The sequence below is a fragment of the Mytilus edulis genome, chromosome 7 (genome assembly GCF_963676685.1).
Source record: "Mytilus edulis chromosome 7, xbMytEdul2.2, whole genome shotgun sequence".
NCBI lineage: Eukaryota > Metazoa > Mollusca > Bivalvia > Mytilida > Mytilidae > Mytilus > Mytilus edulis.
Genome location: NC_092350.1, coordinates 13,592,912 through 13,607,686, shown reverse-complemented (window position 1 = coordinate 13,607,686; position 14,775 = coordinate 13,592,912). Strand labels below are relative to the sequence as shown.

The 14,775-nt window shown below is 31.6% G+C and overlaps 1 protein-coding gene across 3 annotated transcripts in view; it reads right to left on the bottom strand.

Moving 5' to 3' along the window:
• Positions 1-7,780, bottom strand: part of LOC139530020 (transforming growth factor-beta receptor-associated protein 1-like) — a 60,688-nt gene extending 52,908 nt beyond the window's left edge. Inside the window, exons 1-5 of one of the 3 annotated variants that reach the window (XM_071326042.1) lie at positions 7,573-7,780; positions 2,590-2,642; positions 1,714-1,810; positions 1,107-1,205; positions 403-489 (exon numbers count right to left, since the gene is read on the bottom strand). In XM_071326042.1, coding sequence (XP_071182143.1) covers positions 403-489; positions 1,107-1,205; positions 1,714-1,810; positions 2,590-2,642; positions 7,573-7,647 — 411 coding nt within the window. In that variant the 5' untranslated portion in view covers positions 7,648-7,780. The other 2 variants (XM_071326044.1, XM_071326043.1) reach the window with 2 other exon arrangements.
• Between the last annotated feature and the right edge of the window lie 6,995 nt (positions 7,781-14,775).

Below are 14,775 nucleotides of genomic sequence, written 5' to 3'. Positions count from 1 at the left end.
CTCTACTATCGTAGGTGGGGCATAAAAAGGTTAATGTAACATAGATGGAATAATATACATTAATTTACATCAGAATATAAAGCTTGTTTATGAAGTAATTGACCAATTTCATGTAATGTCCTTCATTATAAAAGTTAATCAATTATGTGCACCTTTATGACATCATTTACCAGATATAGATGTACTTTTAGTTCTCATACAAGTGTCAAAACTATACTATAACTGCATAATAACCAGTGGTATACAATACATTTCAGGTAGCCAATGATATTTGATTGTTGCTGCTTGAAATTGTGAGAAACCTAACTTTGACTTCTACCTTTTTTGGTCCAATCCTACTGAACTATTCCTACTCTAAAATGCTCTATGATAATATACACTATTTCTACACTACACACCTACCTCTATACTGAATGGATTTCCATTTGTAGGATTTTCATTTATACAAAAGTAGGTAACTCCCTTTACTTTGGCACCAGTCATTATTGGCTGAAATACAAAGTTTTTCACTTAAAATTTACAGAACATAGAGAACATGTTTTTGTTATCCTTCCTTTTATATCCGGTTAAAAAACAATTCTTTTTAAGTATTTGACATTTTGGAAACAGTATTTTACAAACCTAGGACTTTTATGCATTCATAGTACGTAACATTGTCAAATTTACTTCAAAAATTATTTCTGACCTTAAAGCTACAATGATGAAAGTGATTTTTTCAAGTTTTTTTAAGTTAACTATTGAGAGCTTGTATACAGGACTATAACATAACAGATGATCATTTCCTATGCATACTTTCAAATAGTGATGGTTTTCTCTTTGTAAAATTTCCTGATTTTTACCTACCCAATTCATAGGGTCTGTTTAGAGACTTTACTAACCTCTAAACCAAACATGTAAGGTATTGAACATGTATTATCTATCAACACCATGATTCTGTTTAGAGACTATACTGACCTCTAAATCAAACATATTAAGTAATGACAATGTATTATCTATCGACACCATGATTCTGTTTAGAGACTATACTAACCTCTAAATCAAACATATTAAGTAATGACAATGTATTATCTATCAACACCATGATTCTGTTTAGAGACTAAACTAACCTCTAAATCAAACATATTAAGTAATGACAATGTATTATCTATCAACACCATGATTCTGTTTAGAGCTGAGGCAGCCTTTATCTGTATAACAGGTTTTTTCTGAAAAATAAAGATGTAACAACACATAAGTGGTTAATATCATAAACTTTTTCCTCGTAATCAACCAAATTCTGTATGTATTCAAATATTTTCTAGAATTTTAAACTAAAAAAATAAGGCTACAAATGTATATAATTCTTGCATAACTGTCGATTCATTTATTTTTTCCTAGATACCATTTTTTGTGGATTGAAAAGAATTTGCATTTTCATGAATATTTGATATTGTGGTTTCCACAAAAGTGCTATAGAAACTTGTAATTTGTTGAAGATTTAAATTCATGGATTTGGGGTTTCTAAATATTTTTGTGAAAAATCATTAAAAAATATTTTGTGAAATTGCATATTAACCATTGTACAGCTTGAAGAGAAATTCTTAAAAAAAAACGTTGGGGTTCCTAAAAGGCTCTTCTAGAAATTTGAAGAAAAAATAGATAAACAGAAGTACTATGTTAGGATGTAGAAATCATTTCAAATCCCTCTAAAACTAAATCCTACTCTAAACTTACCACAGCTAAGTATTTGTGTCCTTGTTTTTCATTATGGAAAACAACCTTTGGGCCATTCCCCACGGGCCTTTCCTCAACATTGTAATGGATAACAAAGCTGAAAAATAATGTCATTATACTGTAATTATCTCCAGCTCTGACTTGGTGTTCACATAACAGAACTGATGGAAGAAATCCAAACATGATACAAGAAGGTGCAACAAAATAAAAGTCAATTGAATCATGTGAATGTCCATTACCAAATATAATTATTCATGCTACCAGTACTATATATAAAAAACCAATCCTTAAAATCACTTTTGATTTGTAGTCGGTAAGAAGAACTTTCAAACAAAATTTTAACAACACAATGTCACTTATGCATGTAATGTGGTTCAATCCTGAAATAACAGTTTTTCAGTAACTTTACAAAGCTCTGGAAGAAGACTTATCCATGTCTTGTCATGTACATTTGTGATGGCATAAATATTCCTAACACTCTTAGCAGAGAAAAGTAAATTTGAGTAAAAAAGAGTACACATTTGGACTCTAATATGGTATGAAACTCGTTTACTCTTATTTTGAGAATTTTTAAATATTATAACTGATTTAACATGATTAAAATAAAACAATATTACAAAACAGAAAAGCTGTTGCATACAAACAATTTCATTGTTATTTTTTTTTCAATTTCCTCATTTTTTTAATTTAATCGGTATAAACAGAATAATTTATCTGATGAAAATATTCCCTAACTGCATTGCACAATAATCTATACCCTTACATAGTTAACCCACTATATATCAAAAACTGGTTAAACGCATATGAAATATTATTGCAGTGTTTGCAAATCAATGTCCAGTCATAAAACTGGTATTATTTATGGCTAAAACTTACCAATCATTTGTGCCTATGTATAGATTTTTACCACAAACATCAAAACATTCAATCTGAAAAAAAACCATAATCTAGTGTTACCCTATTATATAGAAATTAACCATACTGCCTTTATTTTAATGGTGAGTTGTTTTATCTCCCCTTAAAATCTTGGTAATTAATGTGAACCCTTCCCCCTTTTTTTTAACCTCTTAATTTAAAGCTTAGAAGATATTTTTTCATACAGATGCATTTTGTAAGTGTGTTTTCAAATATTTACAGTTGTAAGATACCTTATTGATATTGAGGAAGTGATCTGGAGGGTTTGCATTTATCAAAGTGAATAGCTTGTGAAATCATCTTTCATGATTCTTGTAATTAGACAGACAAGGCTGTGGGTAAGGCACATTATTATTTCTGGTTGATTATTAACACAGATCTATCTGATCTGTGTGTAGGCAAAACATATTTTTAACTTCATCAGTAACGCTCGAATCAAACTAAAGTTAGTCAAATTGATACCCAGGTGAATTTTAATAGTTTAAAAATTTAGGTTTTATAGTTTTCTTTAGTCTTCACTTATCTTCCTAACTTTATTAATTCTTTGTTCATTATATTAATTTATAAATCAAATATGATTTAAAATTGTAAAATTATTGATAAATGAATAAAAAAAATGTTCATACAGTCAAAAAAAGTATATTTTTATATCAGCCCATATCAGGGGAGAAAACTCTGTATTCAATATGAAATACGATGTGGTGTTGACATGAAATAATGATAAATACTTGTAATGTGATATTAATGATAAATACTTGTAATGTGATATTGTTATTGGTACATATAATATCATTTTGTGGTGTTACAAAATAAAAGTTTTGCACAAAACAATTACAGGTTAACTTCAGTTTCTGTTATTATATACATGATATTTACATCTTCTTCTTCTTTTTTTTTTAGACTTTCAACAATTTAGAGTCGGATTTATCAATGCCTAGACATTTTTAATTTTCATATATTGAGTTGTATTTTTGCAGTTTCTATTTGGATTCTATTGAAACATTTGACACATAGATTTTTTATTTTTTTTATTTTTATATATTATATACTTGTATCATTGTTTTTTATATAATAAACTAGAACACACCCGTGATATCGCGGGTCCGTGACTGAATTAAGGTATATAACTATGCGCAAGCCTTATTTTAGTATTACTTTTTTTCTGATAAAGTCATGCCGATAATAAGATACACAGTTTTCTCTGCTTTCAAATCTTTCTGTTTGAACCCGTCGAACTGGAACTTATCAATTATTGGTAATATTAATTATTTGGAAAACAAAAGGTCCTGGAATGGAGTATTTTTTAATCAACAGCATTGTCTTATGTTAGTTATAAATAAAGTTGAATTCTTTGATTCACTGTTTTATGTCAAGCCCGCTTACAAATTGAAAACGGTTCCTATATACACCTTATTTTTAGTCCAGATTTTTAGTATTCGTATTGTTATCTTAGAATGTCTTACTGATTAAAATACTACAATAGGTAACAATTTGACAATGATTGAATTTAGTAGTGTCAACCCTGTGATTATGATCCGTGTATATAGCATAATCCTAAATACACCGTTTGGTGGTGCATCTGTTAGATGCGGAACGTACAGATAAGGTAATAGGTAACAGGTTAATATACTTTTGGTATCGGTATCGGACCTGACCCGGAACTTCTTAATTATTGGCAATATTAATTAGGTGGAAAACAAAAGGGCCTGGAGTGGTGTAATTTTTAATCTACACCTTTGTACTATATTAGTTATATATAAAGCTGAATTCTTTGATTCGTCGTTTTTACGTGATGACGGCTGACAAATTGGACCTCGTAATTTTAGTATTATAGATTCATAAAGTTACTCCCCCACGATTCTGCATATTTTAAAATATTCTTAAGCTGGAAATTAGGTTCATTAATAAAATTATTTGCAAGTTACAAATTGAAACAAAATATTAAAAGGGCATGTAATTTAATAAAAATAAAATTCTATATACATACAGAAATTTTATCATTTGGCATAAATATGCAATTTATGTACTTTACATTTATTCATTTTCAATCACAGTGGAATTCAGCTGGGGGAATTGTATTCTTCATTGATATTTTAAAAAGATACATAACTCTCTTTAGAGACAACAACAGTTATTTATAATAATATAAGAAACTGAATAGAACTATTTCATGAATGGACCTTGCACTTTCTACATTCACATTCAATAATTCATTCTTGCTTATAATTTGTTAAAGCATTATCCTACATTACCAATCTCAAGTAAAAAAAAAAAGAACATTATATAGCAACTGTCCTTAAGGAGGAAGTATAGAGTAAATGTGTTGTGATACTATATGTAAACTTTGTCCAATTTGTTATCTCGCTCACCCTTGTCCCTGGTGCTATCGAAAATCTGGGGATAACACCGATTTATTTATAATTATAATATGCTATTTTGTTACTTATGTGTAATAAGAATCTCTATTAATCAATTGATAACTGTTATGTTGGAGTTTTTTATATACATTCATTGAACATCAGACCTCCCCTGATCTCTGGAATTAGTGACACTGGACATAGACTTTGAATACACATATTTGTATGGAAAATAAATTTTACTATAAACATGATAAAGAACTATTATAGATAACAAATTGGACATTCGGTATTCCGTGACATTTTGGTCTCTTGTGGAGAGTTGTCCCATTAGCAATCATACCATATCTTTTTTTATATTGATTTAAAAAAATTAATTTATAGACTTCGTCCCCTTTCACAAGTAATGCCTGCCTCATATTAGAAAATCCTCCAGACTCTACCAGACTGTACAGATTCTGTTTAGTAAGGCGGTCAGATCTCTACCAGACTGTACAAATTCTGTTTAGTAAGACGGTCAGATATCCTCCAGACTCTACCAGACTGTACAGATTCTGTTTAGTAAGACGGTCAGATCTCAGACTGTACAGATTTTGTTTAGTAAGACGGTCAGATACCAGACTGTACAGATTCTGTTTAGTAAGACGGTCAGATACCAGACTGTACAGATTCTGTTTAGTAAGACGGTCAGATACCAGACTGTACAGATTCTGTTTAGTAAGACTGTCAGATCTCTACGAGACTGTACAGATTCTGTTTAGTAAGGCGGTCAGATCTCTACCAGACTGTACAGATTCTGTTTAGTAAGACGGTCAGATACCTTATTTCGGTCTGATACCCTATTTCGTTAGCTTAACATTAAAATCCGTCTGATACCTTATTTCGGTAAATGGACGGAAAGTCACAGGACAAAAAGTCACAAGACATAAAAGTCACAAATTTGGTAGGACAAAAAGTCACAGATAATCTGTTGACAATTGTTTGAATATAATATAAGAGAAATATCTTGAAATATTTACTTTTTAAAACATATATTCATATTCAAGTTTAGTAAATGTGTCATTATACTGGAAAAATTATAATTTATTTAATTTTAATCATGCAAAAGAAAGATTTCTTGGCACCATGAAGCCATTTATGTGTCGAGTCACTCATTTTGTTTTTTTAACAATTATTTCAACAGTCAGGGGACTTACTTAAACAAGTGATTTTCTAAATCACTGATTCAAGTAACATTATTTCCATAAAGGTTGGAAGTTAGAGTTGTCTTTCTTTAATAATCACCTATTTAAGTAGTACAAATTAATCACTAGAAGAAGTGATTTAATATTAGTGTAGCTTTAAATATAGAATACTAATGATCCAGGGACTAATTATGTTTCTTAACTTATCAGAACCAACATCTGTGTTGTCTAGGATGACCAGGTCATTTCAGGTGATGACCTTGTACTGAATCTAGGATAATGACATAAAAATCACTTGTTTAAGTATCAGACCTCAATTTCCTTCCCAAAAATCACTTCTTTAAGTATCATTCTTTTTAAGAACCCCCACTAATTTCAACACCCCCGAACAGTGAAATTTTTATCGCGAACAGTAGAATTTTATTACATAATCTGAAAGATGAAACCTTGAACTTCACAGGAAAAATACTCCCACTGCTGTGAAAAATCTTTTAACAAAGTATCAGTTCATTATGTAAAGCCATTATTATAGCATTTTTTCAACTAAAATAGAATTTTCAGGTAAATGATAGCATCAAAGGCATAAACCTTGCTACTTAAAAGAATCTTTTAGTTTTACTTAAATGTAACAGGCCTTTTTCCTGTTGAATTTGTTTGGATTGTTTTGCCTCCGTAAATACAGGAAAAATTTATTCTGTTAAACTTTAATTCCTCTTTAATTTTTGTGTTTCCAGTTCTTCTTTTCTCTGCAGCTTCAAACAACTTCGAGTTTCTTTTATACAATAGTATAAAATAACTTGACTAATAGTTTTGAACAAATTGTTTCAATTTATGATAACTTTGAAATGTCTTCCAGACATGAATATCCCTCTCTTCCATTTTTAATATATTTATTATCTGAGAAAAACTTTTCACTTACCTATATATTTATAAAACTTCTGAGTAGTTTTAATCAATTTATTTACTAATTGCGACAAATTCCAATATATTTCATGTTTTATTCCCGATCCAATGGCATTTTATTATAAAATCGGATATGGGTATGCATTGCCTACAAACGTCAATTTGACTAATTCGTACCCGTGCAGACACTGCCAACATTAAAATCACCAGACTAAACACAACTGTAATATACCTGACTTAGGTTTGGGGGACTAAAGACAAGTATATATATTGATCTATATTGTAAATAAAACGAAGAGCTAATAAAATTAATTATCATCCAACAACATTATGATTATTCATGACCTTTTTTTGAGAGGGTTGTTGTTATTGGAACCCGTCAAATGTATATCTGCATTCTGAGGTTGTAAACAAACGCTCAGAATAAAGAATATTTCGAACAATTTCGTCTGCAAAATAATATGAAAATGTAGGCTAAAGTGCGAAAATCGGAGTTGTACCTGTGTTTTGGCTTTGTCGGACATCAATTTGATCCGCTCAATGGCAGGAACCAAATCAAAAGCTTTTATACTCATCTTTTTTGTTTTGTTTTTATCTTAAAATGTCAAATGTTATCGTAAAATTGTATATTCTGATAATCTGGAAAATTTTCATGGACAGCGCCATATTGGATAGCAGCACCACCAACAATTTCCGGAAAAAACACCCACTTTAGATCAAGGGTACATAACTATTTTTCGCGCGTTTTTATTTCCTTAAAAATATTCCATTACCCTGAGACTATTAAAAGCTCGACTAAAAGACCTATAATAACATTGAGATACAGTAATCTCAGTATTTATATTTCTCAATCTATCCATATATTTCACAGGTTTTTTTACCAACCTGTTACCTATTCTGTATTTTCCACCTTTACCAGATGAACCACTTCAGTTGGAAAATCCTCTTGAAGTGTAGAATCCCTTATTATTGAATGTTCACTATTGGATTAAAAACATCTTCTTTATACACTTATATACACCGCCACCACACGTATTTAAAGTATTCAAACTGTTTAAGGTAAAGCGAGTAGAAATTTGCATACTAAGCATGAATTTAAATTATTTAACGGTTTATGATTCAACCACTCTTCTCTTAGTGGAGTGACCAAGCCAACAATTTTTCAACTTTAATGGACCACCCTACCTGCAGGCTAAATTATGACTTTTTGGAAAGAGAAATGTTTATTCTTTAATTTTTGCGAGGTTGTAGAATTGAAATAGGGTGCTTTTTTTTTTAATAAGGTCAAAGGTTAGTGATTGAGTTTTTCACTATTGTCAATTTATTTCGAAAGAGGTTATTAAACGCCTCCAAATAATACTTAAATTGTTTCTAAACAAGAAATTCATAATGAAATACATTTTCAACTTGATTTGAAAATAATGCGGAAACCACCATATGCACATTTTAAAGGAAACTCAGACTAGCAACAATATGAAAATAGAAGATGGAACAACCGACTCTCAATTCATTTATTTTTACATCGCATGTACTTCTAAAGATATATTTCTGAATTTTACGGCTTTTATAAAAAGAACCGAAGTCAATTTATTTTTTTGCTTTGATTTAATATTTATTGCCAGTCACAAATATTTCACAAGGCAATTTATAAATTAAATCAAATGAGTTTTATGATTGGACTTAAGTTTCAGCGAATATTCTATCTCTATGAACTTTTTAGGTTTTATGTGCCTTTGCCTTACAAAAGCACACACGGACCCCTTAGAAAGAGTGATTGTATGAGGTATTTTAACAAAAAAGGGCGCATGACAACTTTCGAAAACCTGACATCAGTCATCGTTTTCATCGTCGTCTTCTTCCAATATTGCTCGGTGAGTTAAATAATTTCTTCAACCATCAGACCCTAAATTCACATGAACAAATATTGGTATACGCGGATTTCTGTTGGTTGCATATACAATTGTTATATGCAAGATGTTTTCCCTTGTCCGTATACGTACAAACAAGGTCTTGAAGGAAACCTACTGACAAGGTCCTCCAAAGAAAACCATGAGCAAACCATTTTTACCCTCTTACCAACCAGAGTCTTTGGAAAGTTATGAGTCACTGGTTTAGCAATATGAGAATTCATTCAAACTTGCGTTTGAACCATTACACTTGGGATGTGCTGTAAACACGTGTTTTTACATGGGAGAATTTTCACAAGACTGGCATCCTTTGTGGCGGCAAACTCCACCCAAAGCTTGTTTAGATCATCATGAAGAAACCTAAACTTTCCCTTCGGATCATACAATGAGGCGATAAATGTTAACGGCGATTCCTGATCTCCCGTTTGAAAACATATCTGAAGATAGTATCACTAGCCCAGTATTCATCACTTCGGTGTTGACATTAATATCAATTATATGGTCACTTGTATAATTAACCGTTTGCAAAAGTATTAGTTATTCGAAATACTAAGGATTTTCTTATCCCAGGCATAGACTACTTTAGCCGTATTTGGCACAACTTTTTTGAATTTTTGTCCTCAATGCTCTTCAAGTGACAAACTTATACTTGTGTGGCTTTCTACATATTTTGATCTGCGCGTCACTGATGAGTCTAATGTAGACGAAACGCGCGTCTGGTGTATTAAATTATGAGGCTGGTACCTTTGATTTATTGTCATAAATTGGAAGATTCAAAGCATCATTTCCGCATGATACCATCATCATGGAACAGAGCTGAAGGTATTGGACCAAAAGTATATGCCAATATCCTACGAACATAGCAAGAACTATAAAGCACGACGGACTAATTTTACAGGATTTGATATGTGCCTTAACAAAGTCACCTGATTTGCACTTGAGTTTTGAGGTCTTAATCGTATCATCAAAAGTATTGAGAGGAGACCACGACATCGGACTTTAGAAGACATGGGTTACATCCGCTCCATGTTTATGTCTGATTGAAAACTCACCTGACATAAAGACAGATTTTACCGTTTCAGACAGATTCAACATATCCAATATGTAGGCCGGTGTCCACCTAGCATAGTTCGTCATGGTAATGAAAAAGTATTGCAACATTGCAGCAACCATTTGCAAATGTAAAAGCACCAACCCATTCCGTTCAACCCTAAGGTTCTGTAACAATATTTCAACTGCACGAAGAACTATATCCTAAAATTCGAAGGTTGGTGATAGATAGTTTACTAGAGTGTATTCTGAATTCTTCAAACAATAGCAGCATATGTTCTTTAAAATTCGAAAAAAAAACTGTTCAATACCTTCAGCGCTTTTGGGTGTTTCAGCAAATGAACTGTGACAGCCAAAGAACGCCTTTAATACATTAGGTTGATAATTACACGATTTTCGTCTTTGAATGCTTTTAAATTAAATAAAATAGCCACGAGAGTTTGCCTCATATACCAAAGTTAATCCTCGAACACGTCTGGTATACACTATGTTACATTTGAGCAACAGCATACAATCAATTGTCAAATGTTTGCACAGCATATTGTTGACCAGCACGTTTTGACATATCTAAACATTGTTTCATAGTTGTAAATATGATTGCCATGTCGCTAGGCCTGGCATCTATAACCGGAGCATAGGCTACAGACGAAATTTCAGATGAAGCCTTTTGTAAGAACCGGTCCAAAATGAAACAATTTGTTCAGTGCTTTCTGAAGAAAATGGAATCGAATCTAAGTTTTGTCTCGGAAATAATACCAAAGACAGGACAGATATATTTCGGTTTTCCATGAAACAAGACGCAATCTTCCCATAAACATTAGAATAAACAGAAGGTCCATACCGTTCTGTTGGCTTGTCGAAAGTTAAACATGCCATCAGATTGGTGTTTGAATCATTCAAGGTCAAAGATCTTTCTAGTCCCCGTTTGACCTTTATGGAACTCATGTGGGCGTTTAATGATTCGTTTTGATACTGACATACAACTGTAGTCATGAAGTGAAATTCATTTTTACCATCGATTGTTTCAGCATTTAAGTCAATATTTTTTGCTCCCTCTTGTATATTACGACCACCTTTTCTAAATAGATTGATACCATTAGGTACATAGAATATGTATTGGATTCTGTTTTTTAACAAATTTGCTAAACATGTCCGATATCTATGTACTTCACAATAGGATGCACAAAAACCATGAGAGTTTGGATTTTCAATAAAAAATTTAGAGCCAAACTCATGGTGTAATTGTAATGCCCAAGCAAGATGAAATGGGGTTAACAGGTTTATGTTTGAAGCAAGTCTGCATTCTGTAATTGCCAGGACTTTTCGCAGTTTGTCGACAGGAAGTTTAGAAACATTTCTACTATTTTTCAATGAACATCAAAATAACGAGGAGGTCCAGGTCATATTCATTGCTAAGCTAAAAATCCTCATTAAAGCTAATTTATAAGAAATACTGACTTGGAATGGCTTCGAAACTTTACAATTGGAAGTTGAAACATTTTAATTCGGAAGTTTGAAACATTTTAATTCGGAAGTTTGAAACATTTTAATTCGGAAAATTATGAAATTATCAATGTAATCTTTTACAAATCTTGTAACCACTTCGTATAAATAATACAGAGTGTGTTTTCGCTAAACTGAGTGAAAATGGACAAAAATTAGAAAAAAAATTAAGGAATTCTAGTTTTACATTATGAATAAACAATTAATCTCTGTATAAAATGCAAAATCATATGTGAAAAGACAAAAAAAAAGTAATAAAATTCAATTTTTTTCCCATCTTGAAATATGAAAAAAAATCCAAATGTCTTTTTTCTCTCCATTTTATATAAAACTGCACCGCATGAAATGTCCACGACCCGGCAAAAAAGTTAGCTTAAGTTATTGGCTTTGCAAAAAAATCATGTTTAGCCTGCAGGTATGCCGGTCCATTAAAGTCGTAAAACAAGCACCTTTTGCTTGATCTGTCACTCCACTATCTATACGTTTATAATTTAATTGCTGACAAGGTCTGTTTGACTTTTTATTTTGTTTGAAAACAATTTTATTTTATAAATACTGTCTTTCATACGTATACGACTGTTCTTATGGAATTGTACAATTCAATAGATTCATAAATTATGTACACTGCATAATTTACAGTATTTATTCAATTTCTTTTTTCATTCAATTAGTTGTGAATTGCTTCTAATATTTTGTAAATTGTATTTTGTAGATTTTGCAGGCTGTTGATCGTACTTTCAGTGAAGTGAATGTAACAAGGATTGCTATTTTTTGCGTAAAACCTCCAATTCTTAATTTTTGTTCATTTGTGGTTATTATTGCTCGATTGTATTATTAAATGTCTGGGTGCCGCAAATCTATACATCGCATAGAATATTTGTGTTTTGTGTCATTAAGCCTTTTATATAAAAAAAAAAAAAACGCTTTGGTGAAAAAGAACATAAATGAGAAGTTAATTTTTAGAAACTGTATAAAAATACTTTTCATGTCATTTGTAAGCGTCAATCTAGGAATACATCCACGTATTGGTAAGACCTTCTTTACGTCAATGAAAAAGATATTAAAAATATTTAAGACTTAGATAGCAAAGTTATGCCCACACATAAAATGATAGAGATATGCACCACGATTCTGAAAAAATCAAAGGTTCTACTGCGTTATCTTAGATTACAATCTCTGCAATTTTGCAGAAACATTAAGACTTTTGAATTGTCTACGCTTTACAATACTATTCCACATGCTCAATTGAAAGATCGACTTCACCAACAGAGCCTTTCCTATAAATATGGGAATCGTAGATAAAAATTTCTTGTTTTCGGTCATAATAATTCTTATTTTGTGAAGAACCACACTGAAAATACCAGAAAATATACTGAAGACGATATTATCAAAATGCTTGACATTTTGATCAACAATATATTTGTTGAGTTTGGAGGATTGCTATTTAACACAGTCAATATTCCAATTGGTACTAATTGTGGACCCCTGCTAGCCGATTTGTTTTAGTATTGGTATGAAGCATAATTCATTCAGAACTTTCAAAAAGACAAAAAGAAAAAGGAACTTGCGAAATTCCTTAATTTAACTTATATTGATGATGTCCTATCACTGAATAACCCATACTTCAGCCAATACCTACATCTCATATATCCCAGTGAACTTGGAATTGAGGATACTACTGATACTAGAAGGACTGCTTAAACCTCGATGGTTTCCTTAATATTGACACAGATGGACGACTGCGCACTAAAATCTATGACACACGATACGATTTCAACTTCCCAATTATCTATTTCCCATTTCTCAGCAGTAGCATACCCTCTGTCCCCTCGTATGGCGTTTACATATCTCAGTTGATACGTAATGCTCGTGCATGTTCACACTATACGGGTTTCATATACAGGAGTGTACTCCTTACAAAGTTATGAGGAGGAAATATTAAAGATGACACTCCGTTTATTTTATGGACACCATCACGAATTGGTTGATCCATACGATGTGTCCTTGTCTAAACTACATAATGACATTTTTACCACTTCTTAGATTATGATTTATTATTAACGCCGTCTGGTTTTTTAAGTACCGAATATGACCTATTCCCGAATATGACTGTTTTATTGTGTGTGAATTCGCATTGCTATAAGCCGTGTCACAACGGTATTTGTTATCCAACATTCATGTATTTAAATACTAAGAATTTTATTATCCCAGGCATAGATAACCTTAGCCGTAATTGGCACAACTTTTTTGGAATTTTGGGTCATCAATGCTGTTTAACTTTATACTTGTTTGGCTTTCTTAATATTTTGATCTGAGTGTCATTGATGGGTCTTAAGTAGATGATTTGTGCGTCTGGAGTATCAAATTTTAAGCCAGGTATCTTTGATAACTATCAGCATATCGAAATGTATTTTTGTATTGTTTATTTGTGTATTTCTCTGTCCTGAATGTTCTTGCATTTATTTGTACTGAAGTCCTGTCATGTAATATTGTCATTTTAGTGTTATATTTAACATTGCAATTAAAGCGCGAGGTTTGGATAGCCACAAAACCAGGTTCAACCCGCCATATTTTCTTAAAGTGTCCTGTACCAAGTTAGGAAAACGGCAGTTTTTATCTAATCGTTAGTTTCTGTGTGTGTTGCATTGTCGTTTTGGATTTTTGTTCTACTTCAGTGTTTCTGTTGTTTCTGTTGTTTCGTTGTTTTCCTCCCTCTTATAGTTGATGCGTTTCCCTCAGTTTTATTTTGTAACCCAGATTTGTTTTCTCTCAATCGATTTATGATTTTCGAACATCGGTATACTACTGTTGCCTTTATCTAATGTAAAAAAACTCATCATAGATACAGGGATTAAATATTAATTGGTAAACATATAGCTTCATTCAAATCGTACACCTTCACATTCGGTTACTGCATTGACATGAATTAGATAGAATGTACCCCCAAAACGAACAATAAAATTTTCACAAGTAATTCAAGAAAATATGCCCACTGGAAAGACGTATCGTTATATTAATATTTCCTTAAGTTCTTATTATTATATTGAAAATATCAAATGTGAAATTGCTACATTATATGCGATGCAATCCTTAAAGAGAAGCTATTATTTTGATCTATAAAATAAAAAATTACATGATATTAAAAAGAAGATGTGGTATGATTGGCAATGGGACAACTATCCACAAGAGACCAAAAATGACACAGACTTTAACAACTATATGATGCACGTTTTACTACAAAGG